Source organism: Carcharodon carcharias, chromosome 12 (assembly GCF_017639515.1).
Source record: "Carcharodon carcharias isolate sCarCar2 chromosome 12, sCarCar2.pri, whole genome shotgun sequence".
Classification (NCBI taxonomy): Eukaryota; Metazoa; Chordata; class Chondrichthyes; order Lamniformes; family Lamnidae; genus Carcharodon; species Carcharodon carcharias.
The window spans coordinates 113753523-113780792 of NC_054478.1; the positions used below are offsets into that span (position 1 = coordinate 113753523).

Consider the following 27270-nt stretch of genomic DNA (forward strand, 5'->3'; position numbering starts at 1 on the left):
CCTATTATAATCCTTATGTTTGGGTTTTGGAAATGCAATGCTGTACTAACTAACTGACTTGCCATAGTCATGTGACTCTGCCATGAAGTGCTCACCATCTGGAGGCAGACATCTTAGGGCGGTTCAATAAAGACCTCAGAGATAAAAACAAAAAACTGCGGATGCTGGAAATCCAAAACAAAAACAGAATTAATCTGGAAAAACTCAGCAGGTCTGGCAGCATCGGCGGAGAAGAAAAGAATTGACGTTTCGAGTCCTCATGACCCTTCGACAGAACTGAGTGAATATTAGGAGAGGGGTGAAATATAAGCTAGTTTAAGCTGTGGGGGGTGGGGGGGAGAAGTGGGGCGGGGGGGCTGGTTGTAGGGACAAGCAAGCAGTGATAGGAGCAGATAATCAAAAGATGTCACAGACAACAGAACAAAGAGGTGTTGAAGGTGGTGATATTATCTAAACGAATGTGCTAATTAAGAATGGATGGCAGGACACACAAGGTACAGCTCTAGTGGGGATGGGGTGAAATAAGACTAACAGGGCATAAAAAGGTATAGATTTAAAAATAATGGAAATAGGTGGGAAAAGGAAAATCTATATAAATTATTGGAAAAACAAAAGGGAAGGGGAAGAAACAGAAAGGGGGTGGGGATGGAGGGGGGAGCTCAAGATCTAAAGTTGCTGAATTCAATATTCAGTCCAGAAGGCTATAAAGTGCCTAGTCGGAAGATGAGGTGTTGTTCCTCCAGTTTGCGTTGGGCTTCACTGGAACAATGCAGCAAGCCAAGGACAGACATGTGGGCAAGAGAGCAGGGTGAAGTGTTAAAGTGGCAAGCGACAAGGAGGTTTGGGTTATTCTTGCGGACAGACCGCAGGTGTTCTGCAAAGCAGTCGACCAGTTTGCGTTTGGTCTCACCAATGTAGAGGAGACCGCATTGAGAGCAACGAATGCAGTAGACTAAGTTAGGGGAAATGCAAGTGAAATGATGCTTCACTTGAAAGGAGTGTTTGGGCCCTTGGACGGTGAGGAGAGAGGAAGTGAAGGGGCAGGTGTTGCATCTTTTGCATGGGCATGGGATGGTGCCGTAGATGGGGGTTGAGGAGTAGAGGGTGATGGAGGAGTGGACCAGGGTGTCCTGGAGGGAACGATCCCTATGGAATGCCGCCTGGGGGGGGGGAGTGAAGGGAAGATGTGTTTGGTGGTGGCATCATGCTGGAGTTGGCGGAAATGGCAGAGGATGATCCTTTGAATGAGGAGGCTAGTGGAGTGATAAGTGAGGACAAGGGGGACCCTATCATGTTTCCGGGAGGGAGGAGAAGATGTGAGGGTGGATGCGCGGGAGATGGGCCGGACACGGTTGAGGGCCCTGTCAATGGCCGTGGGTGGAAAACCTCGGTTAAGGAAGAAGGAGGACATGTCAGGAGAACTGTTTTTGAAGGTAGCTTCATCAGAACAGATGTGACGGAGGCGAAGGGACTGAGAGAATGGGATGGAGTCCTTACAGGAAGCGGGGTGTGAGGAACTGTAGTCAAGGTAGCTGTGGGAGTCGCTAGGCTTGTAATGGATATTGGTGGACAGTCTATCACCAGAAATTGAGACAGAGAAGTCAAGGTAGGGAAGGGAAGTGTCGGAGATGGACCATGTGAAAGTGATGGAGGGATGGAGATTGGAAGCAAAATTAAGAAATTTTTCCAGGTCTCGACAAGAGCATGAAGCAGCACCGAAGTAATCATTGATGTACTGGAGAAAGAGTTGTGGGAGGGGGCCGGAGTAGGACTAGAACAAGGAATGTTTCACATACCCCATAAAGAGACAGGCATAGCTGGGGCCCATGCGGGCACCCATAGCCACACCTTTTATTTGGAGGAAGTGAGAGGAGTTGAAGGAGAAATTGTTCAGTGTGAGAACAAGTTCAGCCAGGCGGAGGAGAGGAGTGGTGGATGGGGATTGTTCGGGCCTCTGTTCGAGGAAGAAGCTAAGGGCCCTCAGACCATCCTGGTGCGGCATGGAGGTGTAGAGAGATTGGACGTCCATGGTGAAGAGGAAGCGGTTGGGACCAGGGAACTGGAAATTGTTGATGTGACGTAAGGTGTCAGAGGAATCACGGATGTAGGTGGGAAGGGACTGGACAAGGGGAGACAGAAGGGAGTCAAGATAACGAGAAATGAGTTCCGTGGGGCAGGAACAGGCTGACACGATTGGTCTACCGGGACAGTTCTGTTTGTGGATTTTGGGTAGGAGGTAGAAGCGGGCCGTCCGAGGTTGGGCGACTATCAGGTTGGAAGCTGTGGGAGGAAGATCTCCAGAGGAGTTGAGGTCAGTGACAGTCCTGGAAACAATGGCTTGATGTTCAGTGGTGGGGTCATGGTCCAGGGAGAGGTAGGAGGAAGTGTCTGCGAGTTGACGCTCAGCCTTCGCGAGCTAGCGGTCCCACCTACATCTGTGATTCCTCTGACACCTTACGGCACATCAACAATTTCTTCTCCGCCAATGCTGCCAGACCTGCTGAGTTTTTCCAGGTAATTCTGTTTTTGTTTTTAATAAAGACCTCTCTCAGATGCACACTAATGAAGACTGCTTTCCTTCTACTTGGTGCACAGAGGTGAAGCAAAGTAGATTTTTAAACCCTGCAAAAGGAATAGAGAAGACACTGAGAACCCAGGAACACAGGTTCAAAGCTGCAAAAAGGGCTACTGAAAAAAACAAAGGGAAACAGGCAAAGGCTGCAAGACTGCAAGTGAGACAGCTCAGAAAGGCACACAGAAAAGTACAAATCAGCAAAAGAAAAAAGCTGCTGTGGAAAGGACAAAAGAAAAGCACAGGTAGACTGCAAGTGAAATTACTGGCTGCAGAGAAAAAGGACAAAGGAAACACAAGCTGCAAGTAAAAAAGATACTGAGTGAGTAAACAATGGCTGCAGTAAATTCTCCAATCCCATCTCCATTAACATTAAAAAATGATGCATTACAAAACTGGCTGTTTTTCCACTCGGAATGGCAAAACCATGAGATTGTAACAGGCTTAATGAACAAGCCTGAACCGCTAAGAGTGGCCACACTGTTAACACTGCTGGGGAAGGACACAGTGTATACCACTCTAAATCTAATAGACGAGCAAAGAGAAAAGACAACAAAGATTTTGAAAGCCTTGAATGCACATTTTGAACCCCAAGTGAATGTTACATATGAATGGTATCTATTCAAAACTAGAGTCCAGAGTGAAAATGAGACCATTGAACGGTACGTCACAGCAGTAACACAACCAGCAGAATTTGGACAGCTAAAAGATGATGTGATTAAAGATAGATTAAGCTTAGATGTGAGAGACTCCTCAGTGAGAGCAAGTCTACTGAAAGATAAGAAACTGATGCTAAAGAAAGTGATAGATGTGTGTCAAAATGCGCAAGTTGTGAAACGTCAGCTAGAGCATATGTATGGCAGAGCAGACCAGAAGATACATTATGCTGAGCGACAGTCCAGATGCGCTCGAAGACAAAGGGCAGGATGCTAATGCTGTGGTAGACAGCATGCACAGGAGAGGAAGAATTGCCCAGCATGGGAAAAGCAGTGCTTTAACTGCAAGAAGCAAACTCATTTAGCCCACAAGTGCTTGGCCAGAAAAAAGCCAAACAAAGAATACAGATGGCCGCTGCAGAGATATCAGCGGACGAGTCTGATGAAGAACTATATATGATACAATAGGTTGGTTCCATCAAGTTTATAGGAGACAAATGGTTTGTGATGATGATGACCCCAGAAGGAGAGTATCAAACAAAAAAGAAGTGTCAAATAGACACAAGTGCATCATGCAACACCATGATCTTAGACCTGTGTGATGCAGCTCAACATCGTGATCCGAAAATGAAGCCCTCAAAAGTAAGATCGAGGAGGAGGCAGGAATGACCCGCAATCCCATAGTTGGCAACTCAAAGCAGGAGTTGAAAAAACTCAGCCAGATATACAGGCACAATATCAGGTGTATACACTCAACTAGCGAAGCTGCTCCTTCACCACAATCAGCTGGTCAGGAAGAAGGGATCTCACCAGCTCTACTGAATACATCAATCCTAGACGTCCATGAGTCCCCAACAACAGCAATGGAACAACAGCAGCCACCAAGGCAAGAAGTACTACAGGAATGATACTCTCTGGACAAGGAACAACACCCAGACAAACAGCCAATGTCAAAGCACATGCGTCCTATTCAGAGACCTGCACAGTTTAAAGACTGTATGTGCAATGCATATGCAGTAACTGAATAGTAGACCACACAGTTGTCAATGCACGTCAAAAATAGTGGGTTTACAGTGGGTAACTTGGGTTGCTCAGTCACACAGGATCGTGCATGTAAATGTGTCTTTTGTTCACTGGAAATGCAATCCTATACTGATTAACTGGCTTGCTGTAGTCATGTGACTCTGCCAGGAGGCACTGCCTCTAGAGGCAGACATCTTAGGGCAATTCAATAAAGATCTCCATCAGACACACACTAAAGAAGACTGTTGCCCTTGTACTTGAAACATCCTTCATAGTGTTCAAAAAGCTGTGTCACATCACCTTCTTGGCTCCACTGAAAAAGCCCCTAATCATCCACATCTGTTTTCATAACTATAACTACTCCTCCTTTATCTTAGAGAACCTACCTGAGGATTTTGTGCATCATAGTTTGGGAATGACTGAAACAAAATCTGAGCTATCTTTTTGTGCCTGTGCAATATTAAAATCCAGTCCAGCTTCTTCTAGGACTTTTGCAACCTATCTCTCTAATGTTCATTCTTATGGACTGCAGGCTGAGCTTTAAGCCCCACATCAAATCCAGTACCAAGACTTCCTATTTCCGCTTCCACAGTATCTTCCATTTCTGTCCCTACAAGGGATGAGGTCTGGTCTTGTACTGCGGATTGGATGGTCTTATTGCTAACGCCATAGAGACTGATTGATTGATTGGGAGGGGGCAGAGCTGTACTACTTGAAGGGATTGGAGGGTGCCCCTGGCAGAAAGTGGAATGAAGGCTACACCTGAAAACACAGGAGAGGTCTAGGAGGGAGCAAAAGCTGGGCAGAGTGGGTAAAATACCCGGGGTGAAGAATTAATGGGAGGGCAGAATAGGCAAGTATCGTGACAAGTGAAAATGGGTTGAAACATTTGTTTTCACTAATTTGATTAGCCCATATTGTTACATATTAACATGGACCAGTGTTGGTCATTGACAGGTAGTAGACACGGAACAGTCAGAAACATACAATATTACAAAACAGATGTAAAACATTTAATACAGGTTCTTAGTGCTTTTTTTTTTAAACCAGGTGAGGTTGAAGTCAAAGCCCAGTTTATTGGTAGCAATATTTAAGACACTGGGTGGAATTTGCCATTCCCATTGGCGGCAGGCGTGTTTGGTGGCGTGAGCAGACAATATGGCGAGAAGGACATAAATTGGTTTTACACTGTCATGAAACGAGTTTGTAATCATCCACTCCCACACGTCAATGGTGGGCCTGTTTCCCGCTGCCGCACGTCAGGAAATTATTTTCAATACTTCAGCGTCTCAATACAAGCCCTGCTTTCCAGAATCATCCCCCCCCCCCCCCCCCCCCCCCCCCCGGCACCATCCAGCCCCACACTGGATCATCTGGGCACATTGGCATGTTTCACAATCGTATATAAGCGACATGCACCTGGCGAGCTGCACATTGCTTGGGACTTCAAGGTTTGTTTGCTTACCTTGCTTCAGGCAGCACTCATGGTCATCAGCACCAGGCTTCGCAGGCAGCACAACGTCACTTTTAGGGGTGCTCACAGGCAGGTCTCTACCTACCAGACCAACTGTAATATGGGAGTTGTTTTTCAATGGCTGCAGCACTAGGGATTGCTTGCGGAAGGGGGAGAAGTGGCCTCAGGCAAGGGAAGAGGCTGCAGGGCAAAGACTGTACTAGAGAAGGAGGCTATCCCAGCGTGTGTGTGGGAGCACAAGTTGATCTCTGCAAGTGGCTTCCAGATGGTGAGGGCTGAGGAGGCAATCTCCAAAAGAGATTAAGCTGGATGGAGATGTAAGGGTGTGTGTGAGAGAATGGGTCGTGATTGAGCTGGCAATGAGTGATAAACCCATCACACACTCACTGGTATGTGAGTGTGTGAATTTAGAGTGATGAGATGGTTGCCTTACCCTGGCGGCACGGATGAGAACATTCATCCTCTTTCTGCCCTGGATGGCCGACCCCTTCTGTGCAGCATTGGCACTGACTTCCACTGCCTCCCAACTGGAGTGGTGAAATTGCTGGACCTCCTGCAGCCAGAGTGGGGGTGGTGGAGATCACTGCGGGCTTCCAAAAGCTATTCCTGTGATGGGTAACTGAACTCTTCTTGGCTTTCAGGGCCTTGTCTTCACTGGAGCAGTCCTGGGCTGCAAGCATTGAGGACTGTGTGTGCAGCTGCAGTTTAGATATGGTGATTCAGAGGCCCACCCAACAGCAAGACAGTGTGTTACCTGTGGCTGCACAATTAATGAGGGCGTGAATCAGACAAATGGTGTGAAATCCCGCCTTGCAGCGATGGGTAAAATGTCTCTTTTCACACCCACTACCTCACTTAGTGCAATTCTGGGACGATTCCACACACTGTTTAAACACTGTTCTTAAGCTTATGTTGTAGGTATTTGTGTGATGTCATGACATAAATTTAATAGCTTGTGCACAAAATAAATTACATTTTCTTCTTGTAATAAATTGAATGTAAGAAGTACCCTTACATAATCTGATTCCGCGGGACAGGAGCAGGAGAAATCCCAGTAGTGAGTTTTACTTCAGTTGTTTGTAATCTGTGTTTGAAGTTTAGTGTCTGTGGCCAGAAAATTAATTATCCCAGAGATCTAATGCAGTTTCTCTTTCAATAAGCATAAACTCTTTTATTTTAAATGCTGCACATCTTGTTGTTTTAACTTTTAGAACTGTTTTTTAAAAGCTGTATCTATTAGAGCAAGTTGTGTTGATGTATCTACTCTAGCTTGAGCTGTGCAGAATAGTAATACATAACATCTACAGCCATTGATTTCCTCTGTCTTGCTCCTAAATAGTACCAAAAGTATGTGTATTACAGAGGAAGAACAGGAGCTATCCTTTCATCCCATTTTGATCCTAAATAAGGCAGCAATGTTGTCTTCAGCCAACATCTACACATGCACACATTTCAGCAGGGATTGTGATTTGGAGCAGCATCCTTAGGATAATTGTAGTGCTGTAACTGGTGCCCTGGTGAGCTCAGCCAACTGAGCCCAGACTAGGCCCTTTATATTTTATTTGATTTAATGCACTTCCTGGAGTCAACATTATCCACTCGGCCATTAGTCTAATAATTCCATCCTCCCACACATAGGGTACGTTTTTTCAATTTAGTGCTGCCAGTTCTAAGCTTCACAATGGAAGAAGGCAGCATGAATTTGAATACTCTATGTATATCTTTGTCTCTAACCAAACTTATTCCCCGCAAGGCCAACTGCCTGTGGCTGGGTTCAGCTAGTTTTTTGTATGGAATTTTGCAGGCAGCACTGGGCACAGTCACCCAAGGCCTGCTTGTTTGCTTTTCTCCTGCTGCCCTTCATGCCTCAGTCACACAAACCCTTGGGCCACCGAGTTAAAATGGTATAGAGCAGGAACAGTAGTAGGCCATTTAGCCTGTTACACCACTCGGTTAGATCACGGCTGATTTGTATCTTAGCTCCATTTACCTGGCCAGGCATGATCTTCCATCCATTAATTTTTGCCTGTCACACAAAGCTCTGTGATGGCAATTCCAAATGATAAAAATTAGCCCGTCACATTCCTTCTCATATTTAAAATTGCACCGGATAAAAAAAAATAGACTAATCTTTTCCACTTACTTGAAATATCCTACGATCATAATCGCTATGGTCAGTGAGCAGAGTGACACAGAATATCCCACGGTATACATTACGTATAACCGGTCAAAGAATTCCTGTTAAATAAGAATGTATCATCTAAAAATTAAGTAGTTAACTATGTTCAGTAAAAATACATTTCTGATTTTTATCTTTACTAATTATATAATTTAAATGATCTGAAAATAGCATTACCAAATATTTGGAATGATATCAGGCCTCACTGCTAATTTCCCCCACTCAAACCCCCTCCCCAGAGATAGTAATACAAATATAATGGCCTGTAAAACCTCAGCGAAGACAGATTTCAACATTTACTTGTCGATTGCTATTTTCCGGCTGCAAGAAAGTGATACACTCTGTGTAATTTGTCCATGTTCGGTTCAGATTTTCAATGAACTTCCATTTTCCATCATTTTCACACTGACGATAGGCGAATCCTGCAAACAAAAGAAACACCTTGTTGATACTTCAAGAGCTTTGTGTCACTTTGGACTGATTAGCCTTTTGACATTGATAAATTTGGAGTTGGCAGTAATGAACAAACAAAGCACAGTACCATTATGGTTGAAGTCATAAATATAACTGGGGCATGGAACAGCAATGATCTCTCCTGGGAATCCACTTGGCCAGCATGTTAAACCATCCCACTCTGGAAAACAGGACCCATCTGAAAAAGAATATAATAATGACAGAAAAAGGAATGGTTGAGTCCAAGGAGAGTGACTGCACCAAAAAGTTCTTAAAGTTTTCTTGTTTTGCTCAGAATAACAAAATCTGATTGAATTAGACAAATTATACGGCATCAGTTAAGTAGGATTTGAACAAATATATATAAGTTTATGAGCTATAGTTCAATGGTAGCACTTCTGCCTCTGAGTCAGAAAGTTGTGGGTTCAGTTAAAGCCTTGCTCCAGAGGCTTAAGCCCAAAATCTAGGCCAACACTCCAGTGTAGTGCTGAGCGAGTGTTCTACTGCCATTGGTGCTGCCTTTCAGCTGAGGCATTAAACCAAGGCCCTATTTATCTTTGAAATAGTGTGTGGGATATTTTATATTAAACGAGGAACAACGGAGTACTCCCTAGTGTTCCTCTACCAAAATCACTTCAACAGATTGTTTGGTCACTAATCGTTGCTGTTTGTTGGGCCTCGCTGTGTGCTAATTTCCTACAGTTTTAAAACGTCTGCAATTTTAAAAAATGCGCTTAATTGCCTATAAAGAAATTAGTAATGTTCTGAGGTCATGAAAGGTATAGATGTAAGTCTTTCATTTTAATATATTCTTTCAATAACTGCTGTATAACAGTTACATTTAGGGCTGCTCTAGATACTTTACAGCTGATTTAACTCCCTCTGCTATCTCCACATTTCTGTTTAGTAGAGTTAAAATGAAAACTTACCAGCTTGGCCCTAAACCTTTGTCAGTTAAAGGTATTAAGGATTATAGAACCAGGCCAAGTAAATGGAGCTAAAATACAAATCAACCATGACCTAACCGAGTGGTGGAACAGGGTTGATGGGCTGAATAGCCTACTATTGTCCTTACGTTTCATACCATTTTAACTGGGCGCCCCAGGGGTTTGCCTGAATCAGGTGGGAGCCTCATGCTATGGACTGGGGAGAAATTAAAATTAAACTCATTTATTTTTCTCACTGCCCATCCATGAACAGAGGTGTTTTAATTTTTGAAATAGACTGTGACACGTTTCCCCAAACCCTCTGTGAAGTCAATTGTAAAGCGACTTGCAGCAAACTCTTTAGGGTTAAATCAGATGAATTGTTTATTCACACATTCAAACTTGGGGGTTGGTTGTCGCAACTACATGTGTGCACACAAGAAGGGGATAGAAAAAACAGTTTCACAACTAGGAATAGCTTAGAACAAAAAAAAAGATAGGAATATTAATTCACGTGAATGTTAGAGTCCAGAATGTCAGAGTCCAGTGAGGATTCCTTCACATAGGAGTTAAAGTTCAGGTGAGTTCAACTAACAAAGCAGGAGTTGCTGAATTCCTTTAAAGTTGGTAATGACACAGCAAGATGAGATTGGTATACAGAGACTTGGTCTGCTCTGTACGTGATGACAAGAATCTTCCAGAGAACCAAGCTTCGAGGAGGTTCAGACTTGATGGAGGCTTGGTTGTCAGACTGGAGTCCTGCTTAGTGTTGACAGGCTGGATGTTAACAGCAGAATGCCCTGGGAGTCCAGGAATGTAACATTAAAACCTCGAAAACTAAAGGAGCTTGGGTCATGTGGTGTTGCCCATTGATGAGTCAGTTTCAGGTTAACAATCAGGTTCTATGTCGTTGGTCAAAATCAATTGTCCACCTTAGGAGATCGATGGTGGCTATTAGAGCCTCTGCAGGAATAACAAGTTACAATGGCTCTCTTTCTTTGTTATAAGTCCAGACTGGGGAGACAGACCACCTGCTGCTACCTTGTTTCATTGATTGTGATGGGTCCACACAAGGATGGGTGTTAGATTCCACAAGGATGAGGGTTGAGCATTATCCTGTATTTACTGTTGGAATTTTTAAAACTGTAGCTAACTTGCAAATCATGTGACCTGTAGTAGCCATGTTTATTGGTCCAGCAAAGCTCATTTTTAAATAAGCAGAAATTAAGGTTTGATTTAAATAGTTTATGATCTCCTTCATGTCTTATGGACATGACACTCATTACTTTCTGAAAATTGGGATCTTATCACATACAGGTACTCTGATGCAATTTAGAGGGACTATTTGGTGGAGCGTGTGGCTGCTCGCCATTCGATAAAACATGCTGGCTAACAGGAAATGGCTCCTCTGGGCAGTACAGGGATAATGTGAACCACAGCAACCCTGACCAACCCCCTTCCAAGCAACCCCTGTGATCACACCTTTCCTTGGGCTGGGTTGGCCTCCGGGCTGTCAGCCCAGAGTCAGCAATCTGCAGTGGGGCACCTGTGCAGAGCTAGGTAGGATGCTGGCAGGGTGTTAAGGGGACTTAATTCTCAAAATCTGGAGGGATCAGGTGGCCAAGCCTTGTGCTTTCATCAGCTTTTCTCCAAATCCAAATCAATTTTAGCTTTGAAATTTTCAATTGACTCCCAGCCTCAACAGCTTTTTGGGAAGAGAATTCCAGATTTCCAATAAACTTTTCATGTAGAAGTGCTTCCTTATGTCATACCTAAACGGCCAACTCCTAACTTAAGGTTGTGTCTCCTTATTCTGGTGTCCCAAGGGAAACTTTCTATCCAATGTAGAATCTCAAATGCTTCAGTACCTTGACTCCGTAACATAGAAGTTACAATCTTGCATGTTATCAGCAACCAATATTCTTACCACATAAGAACCCAGTGTACCAACTGGCTTACCAACCCTGGGATTGTCAATTCTTTTCTGGAGGTCTGACTATTTAATTAATGATCACTTGACATCCCATTGCCTGTCACAGCTGTCATGGTTTGAAAATGTTATTGCGTTACTGGCCCACAGATTTTAATGCAACTTACATAAGTAGATGATGCATACAATTTGTAAAGCTTGTAATTTATTTCTGATTTCAAAATTCAAGATACTGATGACACATGAGAGTAAATACTTGGGGTCCAGCACCTGAGAAAATAAAATTGCTTTTCAAAAGCAGACAAACAGTGGCTGGACTTTAATGGAGTTGACAGGAGTCTTGCCAGCTGGCTGGAGATGGTGAGAGCCCCACGTTACCTCCTTTCAGGAAGGCCTGCTATAAGTGCCTCTCAGGTGTTTAACTGGGCAGCAGCGAGCCTTCCCCAGGCTCAAGGACCCCACAGGCAGAAATCCTGCCCCTTGAGAGATGCAGGCCAATCAGAGGCCAGCAGCTGTCATTGCAGGCAGTGCCACTAGCTGCTAGTTGCTGGCTGCTGGCAATGCACCCAGGCAGAGTCTGAGGACCAGTGAGGGACCCAGACATTAATTGCCCACTTAAGGCCCTGGATTCGTGGCAGGGAGGGAAGGCAGTCCATGAGATTTTCTGCCCCAGACTTACTCGGGATAGAGGCAGGAAGGCGGTGGGGTCCCAACCTGCCAACTGTGTGCCCGATTATATGACCCCTGCCATCAAATGCACATTGAGGGAGAGCATTCAATTCATTCAGCCCATTATTTCAGTTAATCCAGAAAGCCACCTTGAGTTGCCTCTCAAGATGGGAGAGGCAGCTATTGTCACTTGACTAGTATGCCAGATACCCAGGGTAATGCTCTGGAGACCTGGGTTCGAATTCCACCACAGCACATGGTGAAATTTGAATTCAATAAAAAACACCTGGAGTTAAAAGTTTAATAGTGACCATGAAACCATTGTCGATTGTCATTCAAACCCATCTGGTTCACTAATGCCCTTTAGGGAAGGAAATCCGCTATCCTTACCCGGTTGGGCCTACATGTGACTTCAGACCCACAGCAATGTGGTGGACTTTTAAATGCCCTCTGAAATGGCCTAGCAAGCCACTCAGTACTCAAGGGCAGTTAGGGATGGGCAGTAAATGCTGGCCCAGCTAGCGATGCCCACATCCCATGAACAAATAAAAAAAAAATGGCAACATCTCCCTTACTCGGCCAGCTAGTGTGAAATTGCGTCGTTCCAATGTTCGCGGGTGGAAGCAGACACTGCGGCTGCTTCTGGGCCCACTGATCATGCATGCCTGACGAGCATGAAATTCAGGCCATAGCGTCAGTCGTTGTGGTATCAAAAGAGGGTTCAGGAAAAAAACCTAGCTTCATCATTCGAAAGTCCCAGCACACAGAAAGGATCCTGAATGCTTCCTAATGTTGCCTTAAAGCCATTAACTTTTGAAGAAATGTTTATCCTTGAGTTGATACAAGTTGTTGCATATTTTGTGAAGTTATCAGTAAAATCAATAAATTAGCACATGCGCCCTGTTATAATGAAGTGCATGTTTCTGCTGTGGCTGCATGCCAATTTTCATGAAAATGTACAGGGTAAATTCTAATGCACAGTGCATTCTGGGTAGGAACAATCACCAACAGTGTGCAGAATTAAAGCCGGTTGTATTTATTTGTATTGGGACACTAGGGAGAGCATTTCCTGTACAACTGCAGTCTGTGTCAAAGTGCCAACTGTGTGCATTAAAACAAAGTTGGCTTGACACAAACTAACAATAAAGTTCAAGTTACCCATAGACCCCCAAGGTCTATGTAGTCCTTAGCCAATTGCAAGCCTTTGTTAAAAGCAAAAAACTGCAGATGCTGGAAATCCAAAACAAAAACAAAAATACCTGGAAAAACTCAGTAGGTCTGGCAGCATCTGTGGAAAGGAACACAGTTAACATTTCGAGTCCGCATGACTCTTCAACAGAACTAAGGAAAAATAGAAAAGGGGTGAAATAAGCCTTTGTATCTAGTCCAATTACCATTTTATCAACTATTGTCTCTGTAAAAATTCTTCTCATAATTCAGTAAATGATGAAGATATATAATCAGAAAATTTCAGTAAATGAGGTTCTCACCTTCCAATGTGGAGAATTGATTGTAATATTTAGTTTAAGGACACTTATTGGTAAATAAGTGGTCAATAAATAAGGCATGTGGGTTAACCACACATCATGATCCCCACACCCAACTACTTGCCTTATCCAATATTTCTCTGCCTTGTTTTTAAGCTAATACATGCAGGACAAAGCGAGAACCCTTAAACAGGAATAAAAATATTGCATTTTATTCTAATACGACTGGTGAATCAGCAATTTGATAAGCTATCATCTTAAGGTTGCCAGACAATGCAATAGTCACAAATGACACAAGATTTCTTAATGTACTTTCTGTAACAAAATAGCTTAATGAATATGGAAGAACATTGCTATTAAGGCACCCAACAGTAAAGTAAGCCCCTTTGCCCTTCTCCAGCCATTCCTGAAAAAACAAACTCATGCCTTTTTAATGTTGTGGCCTGGCTTCCTAAATGCTCCCCAAACCAGTCTTCATGCTCCACAAACCAAAACACATTCTAAAAACTGTGGGCTATATGCTGACCCACACAACATCCCACATTCATGCACCCTTCCATGTCAAACTCCACTGATTCACTGCACCCTTGCAAACTGAGATTAGGATCCTTGACTTCATTTTCATGACTATACCTCAGTAGCCCTCTCTGTTCACATAGAAACAGCTTCTGCTTTCAAACCTTTTGTTGCCGGGCCATTGATGACAGTTCATCAGCCATTATGCCCTTTCCCGCTGAACCACTCATTGTTACGGTCTGGGCTTGCTCCCTATAATTTTTACTCACTCTCATCACACAAATCAACTTCTTTTGGTGAGCATTTTCTCCATATGAACTGAAATTTAAACTTATGCATTTAATATACAGGCCTTACATACATACGAACATACAAATTAGAAGCAGAAGTAGGCCATTCAGCACCTCAGGCCTGCTCTGCTAATCTGGTTGTGTTGAGTTCCAAATACCTGTCGACTCCCTGTTGGCCTTTTGATTCCCTTGCCTTATAAGAATGTGTCTACCTCTGCTTTAAAAATATTCAATTTTGAGAGAGGAGTGTTGTTGAAATTGTCCAGATTAGTAGGTTGAGCTAATTAGAAAACCAAATAATTTTGCAATGGAATATCAATAAAATGGAAGTAGTGGGTAGAGAAAGGCAGATGGAATTCATGGTCTATAAACGAGAGGCAATGGATTTTGATAATAAGACGCAGCTGTAATTATTCTTTAAACAGAAGTAAGTTCAAGATTGTGAAAGAGTGGTAGTATTTGGAGTAAAGTTTTATGGGGCTTTAAATACAGTACTGCGGGTTGAAAAAGTTATTTAAAAAGGTTACTGGATTTTAATCACACAAGGTATGGAGTAGAAAAGTGAAGACGTAATAATGAGCCAGAGGTATGAAACTGATTTCTGCCACTCACACCAAATTCTTCCCCCAGCACCGATGATACCCATTGCCAACGGGACCGGATGATTCCACCAAATATCTCTGAACATATAGATAGTTACGGGCTGAATTTTACTAGAATTTTGGATATGGGCTGGGATGCAGGAAGACTGGCAAAATGACACAGGAAGGCAGCCTGAAGTCTTCCTGCAGCGATGCCATTTCATCAGAGGTGGAAAGGTGGCAGACTGGCTGCCCAGCAGGTGCCCAGCTGAGACACTTAAGTGGCCAATTAAGGGGCACTTCTCATCTTTGCAGGCATTTTGCCCTTGCTGGGGAGGCTTGCCACTGCGTGAGGACACCATACACTGAAACTTGGCAGACTCCCAGTGGGTGCTGATGGGAAATCCCACCTTTTTGGATACTCCATGGTACACTGAGGAACCTGCTAGTGATAATGCTCATGCCACCCCCCCACCCCCCCCACCCCCCGATCACTGGGAGCCACCTGGGTCTGTGACTCAAGACCACATTTGACTGTCTTTGAGGGCATTGATACAGCCTCATTCTGCAGGTTCAACACCAGCAATAGCCATCCCTACCAATGGCGCTGCTGAAGCTGCTAAGCTGTTGGTTCTCTAATTGGGCTGAAAGCAGTGATAGCATTACTTAACTGGCCACCACTGGAAATATGCCTCCCTGGGATGTGCAGCCGGCTTGAATTTTACTAGCATTTTGGATATGGGCTGGGAAGCAGGAAGACTGAAAAATGACACAGGAAGGCAGTCTGAAGTCTTCCTGTAGCAATGCCATTTCATCAGAGGTGGAAAGGTGGCAGACCACTAGCAGGTTCCTTAGTGCACCATGGAGTATCCAAAAAGGTGGGATTTCCCATCAGCATCCAATGGGAAGCTGCAATCAACCTTGGCAGTGGAACTTCATTCTTGGTCATAAAATATAGCCCCAAATCATAAAAGCTATGGGGACTGGAAATGGCAAATCATCAAAGAAAATTCTCTTCGCTTCTTCATTTATGTTTGCTCTCTTTTTCAGAAAATGTTGGAAATACTCAGTATGTCAGGCAATATCTTTTGAGAAAGAAAAAGAGTTAACATTTCAGGCCTCAAATCACAACTGGAAAATGTTAGAGATCTAAGTTTGTAAACAAGCAAGAGATAGGGAGAGAGGAAAGGGGAGGATAGAAGAAAGAGAAAGTCTGTGATGGGGTGGAAGGCAAGAGTGCTTAAATGACAAAAGGGATGAAGATACAAGGCAAAAAGGTGGTGGGAATGGGTTTAGAGGAGATGTAAATGGGAATATCTGATTCATAAACAGCTGCTGATTGAAAAAAATGGGAACAGCGGTTATGATCTGAAATTTTTGAAATGAATGTTGAATCCAGAAGGTTGTAAAGTGTGTAATAGAAAACTGAGGTGTTGTACTTCAAGCTTTTGTTGAACTTCATTAGAACAATGCAGGCCACAGACAGAGAGGTCAGAGTGGAGCAAAGAATTAAAATGGCAAGTGACTGGAAACTCAGAGTCATGCTTACAAACTGAATGGAAGTGCTTAAGAGTGGACAATCTGCATTTGATCTCTCTAGTGTAGAGCAGGCCACCTAATGAGCAATGGATTCAGGATTATAAATTGAAATAAGAAAAAAAAATTGCTGTTTCACCAGGAGGTTATGTTTGGATCCCTGGACAATGGGTAGGAAAGAGATGAAAGGTGTCCTGCACTTGCATGTGAAGGGCAATGGGAAGGAGAGTATGTTGGGGGTGATGGAAAAGTGAGCTGTCATCTTTTTATAATAATATAAAGGCACCAATCACTCATAAGGGATTGGGTTTATTTATTAAGACGAGGCAAATGATATACATGGGTATAAAGCTTGAGTACACCAGCAGCAGAGCTGTCTGTATGTGTGTTTTGCTTAAAAGTAAAAGTGAAACTCGAACTGAATCACACGATGCACCTCCTTTCTAATGATATCATGCTGCAATCTGTGAACGGCATATTACAACATTTCCTTTTCTTTTTAAAGATATTTCCCCCTTCCAAAGAAGTATATTTACCATACATTTTCATGTTTGGTTACCATTATAAAAGTGTATACAACAGATGAATCTATGAGTCTCAAAAATCTGCTGGTATGTCCCGATCTTGTAATGGTAACTTTGTCTCTCTTCAGTTGTCCAAGTGATCTGTCAGATTGTCATTCATGGATGTTGTTTCTGGTTGCAGTTGGGGTCTTGTCCTAGATGCAATAGGACTGACTTTTCAATAGGTGGTTGAGGATCTGGAATGGAATGATTTGTCCTTGGTTATGCCTCACCATTGTACCTTTGTGTATAATGACTTCATAGGACCTTGGTTCTGAACAAATCCTTATCACTTCAGTTAGTTGCCACATATTTCTGTGGGATCCTGGATGCAAACTTCTTGTCCTAACTGTAAACTTGGTAATTCTGTACCCACATTTTTTTGTGCATGTTGGTCATCTTCTCTTACAGTCTTCAAAATTACTCTCTAGTTTTTCTCTCATTTCTGAGAAAGTAGAATGGGTAATAGTAGGTAGATTAATACATACTAATCTGCCAAACATGAACTCTGCAGATGATGGAGTAGTTGCACTTAAAGGTGTGGCTGTCAGACTGTAATATTGCAATGTGTAGATCTTGTTTGGTCTGTCTGCATTTGAGAACTATTGGTTTCACTGTGCCAAATCATCCATTCAGCTAGGCTGTTAGATCTAGGGTAATGTGGAGAAGTAGTGTAATCGATATACCACTTCTCACAGGTATCCTGAAATGGCTTACCAATAAATTATGAGCCATTGACTGTAATGATTTCTCTAGGCGCACTAAATAAACTGAAAATAGCACAACAGTTGTGCTAAACATATTGTGTAATTATAAATCAATGGACTTCTTGGTAAAGTAGTCGACGATGATGATGAAATCAGTGCCATGAATATGAAAGAGGTCGGATGCGATTTTGAACCAAAGAAGGGTAGGAACTTGATGCGGAATCACTGGTTCCCTGTGCTGACTTCACATATGCTCTCAACATGCCTTGCACTTCTTGATCATAACTTCAATGTCATTGTTCATACCCGGCCAATAGACTGTCTCTGTTGCGAGTCTTCTCATCCGATCTATGCCAATGTGTGAGTGATGCAGTGGCTGAAGAATATCAGGTCACAAAGATTCCGGTATGATGACCTGCCTGCCTTTGAAAATTACTCCCTGGGAGATACCTAATATGTCCTAATAAGGCCAAAATTGTCTCACATATTCATGAACATGCTGAATTGAATCAGGCCATCCTTCATTATAGTTTTCCACAATTTCTGTAGTGTGGAACCTTTCTCTGTTTCTTCTTATAGCTATGGCATTTGCATTGTGCAAAATGGATTAGATCAGTTGATGGGCTTGCGTTCTTCTGCATATATAATGTTGCAGCTCCCTTGAAACTGCCAATTTTGTTGAAACATTCTGGATATTTCTATGTTGGGTCTTGAACTGAGGTGATGGGAGTAGTTTCTGCGGTTAATCTGCCATATGAGGTCTGACTGCCTCCCTGGATTGTCACTAGTGAGAGTTCACAGCATGCCAGTAGACCTGTGATTGTTGGGTCTTTAGTCTCCATGACATAAAATATCTATAACCCAGGAGGATTGATTGTACTTGCACTCCAGGTCTATAGAGCCTGCACGAATATAATTAGTGAACCATTTAAGCTGAGAGTTTCATAGCAATAAGTTTTGCCATGGCCTTTAATGTCTTTGGATATATCTTTTAGAATTTGCAGGGTTAGTATATTGGCACTTGCCCCTGTGTCAATTTTGGCCAATACAAATAGTTGTCAACTTTCTTAGGGCAGATAATTTGAATCTTGGCAAACATTTCAGATGATGTGATGACATCTATGTTTTCCATGAGATTGACAGTGTGAAACATGTGTTCACTGCTCTCTATCGCATTGTGCACATCATCATTTTCTAGTTTCTCAATCATCTCGTCATCAGATGGTCATTCTTATTGCTTGAAGGTACCTGTTGTGTATGGTTTGTTTGGATCAGTGCACAGCTCTTTGTAGCTGCATCAGCCTTTGCTCTAATGCACCACAACTGCCAATGGTCTTTCTGCCACATGCCTTGCAGGATTGATGGAAAGCTGGGCATTTTCTTGGTGCATGCAGGGGCCAAACCTTCCACATGTCTTGCTAGGTTTGGGTGTTTTAGTAAGTGCATCAGCAGTTGAGGTTGTGCTTGGGACCTGTAAACTTAGTCAGTCTGCGAGTATCACTTCATACCTATGCCCATTTTTGAGCAGCTCTTCAATGCTAAACGTTTTGGGCTTGTCTAGCAGATCATTCCTAAATTTTTCCATGGGAGTGGATGCGATCATCAACTCAACAATTCTGTCTGTTAACTCTTTGTTTGAAAAGTCACAGGATGTACCCTTTTCTCTGTATCAGCTGACAAAATGGTCCGTGAATTCTGTTGTCGAAATGACATGAACTCTGGGCAATGAATGCAGAAGTTTAACCTTATTGTGAACTCATCTTCCAATGTAGCCCATATCTTTTGGGGATCCTATAGCTCTTCTGCTGTTAATCCTGATGTGTTCAGCCTGTGTAGACCTTTGTTTCCAATTGCTAGTCAAATTTTTATGGGTTGCTTGTGTGGTTCATGCACATCTGAATCAAGACATCATAGCATGGTACGCTGTTTAAAGATTTTGAATTTGGAAAGTAGATTAGCTAAATCCCAATTCAAACTGGGGAATTTTGTGCACATTTTGACAATACCCCTTTGACCTTCCTTCTCCGATAGTACATGGGATGAGTGTCGCTATAGCCGTTTTCATGCATTATTCCAAAGCTGCACCTATTATATTTGCAAACTTCTTTGGCCTGATTTTTATGACTTTTCTTTTGTTTTTTTGTTTGTTTGACTCTCCCTCACTCGCTATCGATCCAGCCAAGCCCCTGGTCACTCACCTTTCCCGACTGAGCGAACCTGGTGCTGGCCCTCTAATGCACTGTCCCACTCACTGAACTGACAGGCTATATGCTGCAATCTCACCATGAGGGATCCGTCTGCTTGCCAGCTCTTTATTTGAGCACTGTGGCTTCAAAGCTTTTCTACGCAATCAACATGCTGCATCCTCAAAACTTTCCAACACTTCAACTTTGTTGCACTCTGACTAAAACATTGCGGGTTGTCTTATGCCAAGTAGACTGTATGCCTAATGTAAGACTGTTCACCATGCTGTACCTGTACTGAATCTTGCTGACAGCCTGAGCACCATGTCTTTTAGAAGGAACCACTGCTGAACAACATGTTGTATTTTTGTAATGATATAAAGGCACCAATCATTCATAAGGGATTGAGTAAACATGTTATGGGTTTATTTAGAACCATAGAACCTTAGAAAAGTTACAGCACAGAAGGAGACCATTCAGCCCATCTTCTCCATGCCAGCCTGAGGACACCCAGGTGCCCTTTCTAATCTCACCTTCCTGCACCTGGCCCATAGCCCTGCAGCTTACAGCACTTAAGGTGCAGATCCAGGTACTTTTTAAAAGCGTTTAGAGTTTCTGCCTCCACCATCTTGGGCAGTGAATTCCAGACACCCACTACCCTCTGCGTAAAAAAGCTCTTCCTCATGTCCCCCCTACACTTATCTTGAATCTATGTCCCCTGGTTCTAGAATTCTCCACCAAGGGAAACATTTTTATCCTGTCCACTCTATCTATTCCCCTCATAATTTTGTACACCTCGATCAAGTCACCTCTCAGTCTTCTTTGTTCTAAGGAAAATAATGTCAACCTATCCAATCTCTCCTCACTTTTCTAACTTTTCTAACCCTGGCAACATTCTTGTAAACCTCCTCTGCACTCTCTCCAGAGCTATTATGTCCTTCCTGTAATGTGGTGACCAGAACTGCACACAATACTCCAGTTGTGGCCTCACCGGTGCTTTGTACAATTCCAACATTATATCCTTACTTTTATATTCTATACCTCTGCCAATGAAGGCGAGCATTCCATATGCCTTCTTTACAACCTTGTCTACTTGAACTGCTGCCTTCAGGGACCTGTGTACTTGTATGCCAAGATCTCTCACCCCATCTACCCCTCTTATTATATTCCCATTTATTGTGTAATCCCTGTAACTGTTGGACTTCCCTAAATGTATGACCTCACACTTCTCTATGTTAAAATCTATCTGCCACTTTACCACCCACTCCACCAACCCATCGATACCGCTTTGGAGATTATGGCTATCCTCTACACTATCCACTACTCAGCCAATCTCTGTGTCATCTGAAAATTTCCCAATCGTGCCCCCCACGATCAGGTCCAAATCGTTAATATATAACACAAACAGCAAGGGTCCCAAAACCGAGCCCTGTGGAACACCACGTGAGACAACTTTCCATTCGCAAGGGCATCCATCGACCATTACCCTTTGTTTCCTGTTACAAAGCCAACCTTTTATCTAGTTTGCCACATTACCCTGAATCCCATGGGCTTTTACTTTCCTGACCAATCTGCCATGTGGGACCTTGCCAAATGCCTTGCTAAAATCCATGTACACAACATCCACTGCACTACCTTCATCAACCCTTCTTGTCACTTCCTCAAAGAATTCAATCAAATTTGTGAGGCAAGACCTTGCTTTAACAAATCCATGCTGACCATCCCTTACTAGTCCATGCCTTTCCACATGACAGTTAATCCTATCTCTCACTAATTTGCTCACCACCGATGTAAGACTAACTGGCCTATAATTGTTTGGCATTTCCTTTGATCCCTTTTTAAACAATGGAACTACGTTTGCATTTCTCCAGTCCTCCGGTACCTCCCCTGTGAATCTAGTGAAGATTGGAAAATCCTCCTCAAAGCATCTGCTATCTCCTCCTTGACTTCCTTCAGCAGCCTCAGAAGCAATCCATCTGGCCCTGGTGACTTATCAACTTTCAAGGATTTCAACCCTTCGAGTACTTCCTCTTTATGACTATCCCATCCAATATTTCGCAGTGTTCCTCCTGGACTACTATATCTACATCCTCCCTTTCCTTTGTAAACATGGAGACAAAATATTCATTCAAAACCCTTCCCACAGCCTCTGCATCTACACACAAGTTTCCATCTTAATCTCTGATAGGTCCCACTTTTTCCTTAACTAACCGTTTAGCACTAATATATTGGTAAAACATCTTTGGGTTATCTTTAACTTTACTTGCTAATCTTTTCTCATGCCCTCTCTTTGATTTCCTTATTTCCTTTTTTACTTCGTCCCTGCACTTCCTATATTCGTCTAGGCTATCTGCTTAGTTCTTTGTGCCTATCGTATGCTTTCTTTTTCTGTTTGATCTTTCCCTGTATTCCTCTAGACAACCAGGGAGGTCTAGATTTGGAAGTACCACTCTTATTTTTGTAGGGGACATATCTACTTTGTACAATTAGGATCTCGCTTTTTAGTGCTTCCTACTGATTTTCCACTGTTTTATCCTCCAGCAGTGCTGTCCAGTCCACCTCAGCCAAGTCCCTTCTCATTTCTGCAAAATTTGCCTTCCCCCAGTTCAAGACCTTTACTCCTGCCTTATCTCTGTCCTTTTCCTTGGTAATGCTAAATCTGACTGAATTGTGATCACTGCCCCCGATATGGTTGCCAACTGTCACTTCACCCACTTACCCTTCTTCGTTCCCCAAGACTAGGTCCAGAATTACATCTCCTCTCGTTGAGTTTGTCACTAATTGGTTGAAAACATTTTCCTGGATAAACTGCATGAATCTTTCTCCCTCAGTGCCCCTTATATTGTTTGAATCCCAGTTGATATTAGGATAGTTGAAGTCTCCTACTATTATTGCCCTCTTGTTCTTACAAGCAGAAACTTGCCTACATATTTGTTCTTCTATCTCCCTTTCACTATTTGGGGGTCTGTAGTATACTGCCAGTAGTATGACTGCCCCTTTTTATTTCTAAGCTCAATCCATAATGCCTCGTTTGTTGACCCATTTAGTATGTTACCCTTCTCACAACTGGAAATATTTATTTATTAATGCATTTATTAAGACTAAGCACATGAGAACAGATATACATGGGTATAAAGCCTTAAGACAGCAGAGCTATCCATGTGTGTGCTCTGCTTAAAAGCAAAAGTGACACTAAAACTGGATCGCTTGACATACTTCCTTTCGAGTGATGTCATACTGCAACTTCTTAAAGACATATTACAACATGAACACGGGTGTTTCAAGGGGAATGGTCCTTTCAGAATGCTGAAATTACAGAAACTTTGAGCCAAATTTAATGCAGGCAGCGGGGGACTTCTCCATCCACTACGAACACTGATGGCACCGCTGCTGATCTATTCTCCAGAAGCCCCAAAAGAATTAAGTCCATAATTGGCAGTGGAAACCCTGCTGCCAGGATTCCCAGCTCCACAGAGGACATTTAATTGCAGGACTTCCCCGGTAGGCCCGAAATCCTGCTCTCAAGAGCTGCTGGCCAATTAGAGACCAGGGCTCATTACCAGCAGTGCCACCAGGAGTGGTGGCTGCTGTTGGTCATACACTTGGAGCTTTACCAGGGTTCATCATGAGATCCCTCAAGAAAGGTAAGTGACAGTGGGATCATTGGCAGGGGGGAGGGGTGGGGGGGTGGTGGTGTGAGAGGTTGAGGAGGGAATCAGAGGAAAAGTGCAGGGAGATGGCTGTAAGTGGCTCCCACCTCTTTGTGATACAGGGTCCTTCGGCACCGAGCGTCAACCCTGTTGGTTTTGCACATGGCAAATTCTCCTGCCTGCCATTGGTTGAATACCAGTGGTAACTGGATGTGGCCGTTAAGTCGACAATACACAAATTAATTGGAGAGGGGCAAGGAAGCGGCGGGGTCCCCACCTCTCACTCTCCTGCCTAATGAAACAGACCCTCCTGCCTTGGAACTCATCTCTGGGAGGTGCATCAAACTCGGTCCATTGCTACAAGGAGACTACAGTTGGGAACTAAATATTCCAGGGTAAATACATTTTGAAACGACAAACAGAATGGATGAGGAGGAGTAGCTCTTATAGTAAATGATGTCATAAGGACATGAGTGAGAGAGGATCTTGGCTCCTATTTCTAAAGTTCTAGTGTTCTTATGAAAGGGGAGAGGAAGAGAAGATATGCTTGATGGTGGCATCACATTGGAGATGACAGAAAAGGCAGAGGTTGATCCATTGAATGTGGAGGGTGGTAGAGTGGCAGTTAAGGACCAGGAGAACTCTATTGTGTTTCTGGGAGTGAGGGGAATGGGCATGAGAAGTGCAGGAAGTGGAAGGGACATGATTGGGGGCCCTGTCAGCAATGATGGAGTCAATGTCTGTGTTCTTAATTAAGGTCCTTGACCTGAAACATTGTTTCTCCCTCCACAATTGCTGCCAGACTGCTGAGTATTTCAGGCATTTTGTGTTTTATTTAAAAAAATATTTATTCATATGAGCTTCGCTGACAGGGTCAACATTTGCTACCCATCACTAATTGCCCTTGAGAAGATGGTGGTGAGCCCCCTTCTTGGACTGCTGCAGTCCGTGTGATGTAAGTACACCCGCATTAGTGTTAGGAAGGGAGTTCCAGCTGACGATGAAGGAACCACAATATAGTTCCAGCTAAGGATAGTGCATGACTTCGGGGTAACTTGCAGTTGGTGGTATTCCCATGCACCTGCTGCCCTTGTTCTTCTAGGTGGTATAGATCACGGATTTGGAAAGTGCTATCAAGCTGCTGCAGTTGTTATGACGTGGCAGATGATATGTGCCAGGCAGACCAAATTCACGAGGGAAACTTGGTCATGCTATCATAACGGTATGGCAATTTGTATTTATTACAAGATGTGTGCATTAAATTCAGACGTAATAAGTCCACCAAGAGATAATAAGTTCACCTTTAGAGATTCTAAAAATTAAATTAAAATATTTATTAACAAAATAAAAGATATCAAGCTCATACTTAAGACTACAATTACTTACTACTATAATAACTCTTAAAATTCCTAATTGATCTGGCCCCCAGTTACGCCCCCTTTAAGGCAGCGGTCCAAAATTTGATTGAATTTTTTGAGGAGGTGACCAGGTGTGTAGATGAAGGTAGTGCAGTTGATGTAGTTTATATGGATTTCAGCAAAGCCTTTGACAAGGTCCCACTTGGGAGACTTATAAAGAAGGCAATGCACATGGGATACAGGGTCATTTGATAAGTGGATTCAAAATTGGCTTAGTTGTAGGAGACAGAGGGTGATGACAGAAGGCTGCTTTAATGACTGGAAGCCAGTGTCCATTAGCGTACCACAGGGAACTGTGCTGGGTCCCCTATTATTCGTCATTTATATAAACGACATAGATGACTATGTGGGGTGAAGGATTAGTAAGTTTGCGGATGACACAAAGATTGGCCGGGCGGTTACCAGTGAGGTTGAGTGTCTTGGGCTACAGGAAGATATAGATGGGATGGTCAAATGGGCAGATAAGTGGCAGATGGAATTTAACCCTGCAAAGTGTGAGGTGATACACTTTGGAAGGAGTAATTTGACAAGGAAGTATTCAATGAACGGCATGACACTAGGAAGTTCTGAGGAACAAAGAGACCTTGGTGTGTGTGTCCATAGATCTCTGAAGGCGGAGGGGCATGTTAGTGGGGTGGTGAAAAAGGCATATGGGACACCTGCTTTTATCAATCAAGGCACAGATTACAAAAGTAGGGTGGTCATGTTGGAGTTGTATAGAACCTTGGTGAGGCTACAGCTGGAGTACTGTGTGTAGTTCTGGTCGCCATATTAAAAGAAGGATGTGATTGCACTGGAGGGGGTGCAGAGGAGATCCACCAGGATGCTGCCTGGGATGAAACATTTAAGTTATGAAGAGAGGTTGGATAGACTAGGGTTGTTTTTGTTGGAGCAGAGAAGACCGAGAGGCGACCTGATCGAGGTGTACAAGATTTTGAGGACCATGGACAGGATGATAGGGAGCAGCTGTTCCCCTTAGTTGAAGGGTCAGTCACAATGGGACACAAATTCAAGGTGAGGGGCAGGAGGTTTAAGGGTGATGTGAGGAAAAACCTTTTTACCCAGAAGGTTTTGACGGTCTGGAATGCATTGCCTGGGAGGGTGGTGGAGGCGGGTTGTCGCACATCCTTTAAAAAGTACCTGGATGAGCACTTGGCACATCATAACATTCAGGGTTATGGGCCAAGTGCTGGTAAATAGGATTAGGTAGGTAGGTCAGGTGTTTCTCACGTGTCAGTGAAGACTCGATGGGCCGAAGGGCCTCTTCTGCACTGTGTGATTCTGTGATTCTATGAAAATAAATCTCAGCAAGTTAACACAATACCCACTTGACAGTGAAATTCCAAATGTTTTTTCCCAACTTCAGTTTCATTATATAGCAGACTTATGCACAAATGCTGGAGGTTTCATTAAGGCTATTTCACACAGTCATGTTAGATTTTACATGACCATGTCTTTCCATGTAGCCTTTCATTCTCCTTCATATATGTTTCTCCCTTTTTCATATGTAAATTCAATTGTTCCATATGTCTTTGAAACGGTATCTTCTTCACAACAAAAAAACTTTCATGTTTCCACTATTGCCGGTAACCTTTGGGAAAAATAAACACATTCCTTAGTCTTGCTTATCTGGCTAGTTGTAAACAGACTAAGATCCCTTTGAAATCCAAATAGCCCTTCATCTATCTAAAAATGCAAATTCCCTTCACACTTTACGAGCTAAGCCAGCATCCATGTTTACTCATTGGCATGTGAAGCATCTAACTTATTTTGATGATTTCAAACTTGCAGTCTACTCGACTCCAAATGCGATTAAATCACACACAGACCCAACTATACTTATCCCCATAAACCTACTTCACAATAAACCAGAAAAATGTTATGAAAATTTTTATACTTTTGTGACATGCTACATCTTGTAGCTGATACAAGCCGCTGCCACCATGCGCAGGTGGTGGAGGTGAATGTTTGAGATCGTAAATGGGGTGTTGATCAAGTGGGCTGCTTTGTCCTGGATGGTGTCTAGCTACTTGAATGTTGTTGGAGTTGCCTGGATGAGTGCAATTAGAGTATTCCATCACACTCCTGACTTGTCCCTTGTAGATGGCAGAAAGGCTTTGGGGAGTCAGGACGTGAGTTACTTGCCACAGAATTCTCAATCTCTGACATGTCCTTGTGGCTATAGTATTTATATGGCTAATCCAGTGAAGTTTCTGGTCAATGGTAACCCCCCCAGGGTGTTGATATTAGGGGATTCAGTGATGTTAATGTCATTGATGATTGCAGAGATGGTTAGGCTCTCTCTAGATGGAGATTGTGATTGCTTGTCACCTGTGCAGTGCAAATGTTACTTGTCACTTATCAGCCCTGAATGTTTTCCAGATCTTGCTGCACATGGGCACAGACTGCCTAATTATTTGAGGGGTCACGAATGCAATAATTAGCAAACATCCCCAT

General features: G+C 43.2%; 1 protein-coding gene across 1 annotated transcript in view; it reads right to left on the reverse strand.

The window, feature by feature from the left end:
* LOC121284854 (parathyroid hormone 2 receptor-like) overlaps positions 1-27270 on the reverse strand; it is a 205272-nt gene that overhangs the window by 119047 nt on the left and 58955 nt on the right. The window contains exons 3-5 of the mRNA XM_041200675.1: positions 8446-8556; positions 8205-8326; positions 7869-7963 (exon numbers count right to left, since the gene is read on the reverse strand). Of these exons, the coding sequence (XP_041056609.1) occupies positions 7869-7963; positions 8205-8326; positions 8446-8556 (328 nt within the window). The remainder of the gene's footprint in view (positions 1-7868; positions 7964-8204; positions 8327-8445; positions 8557-27270) is intronic.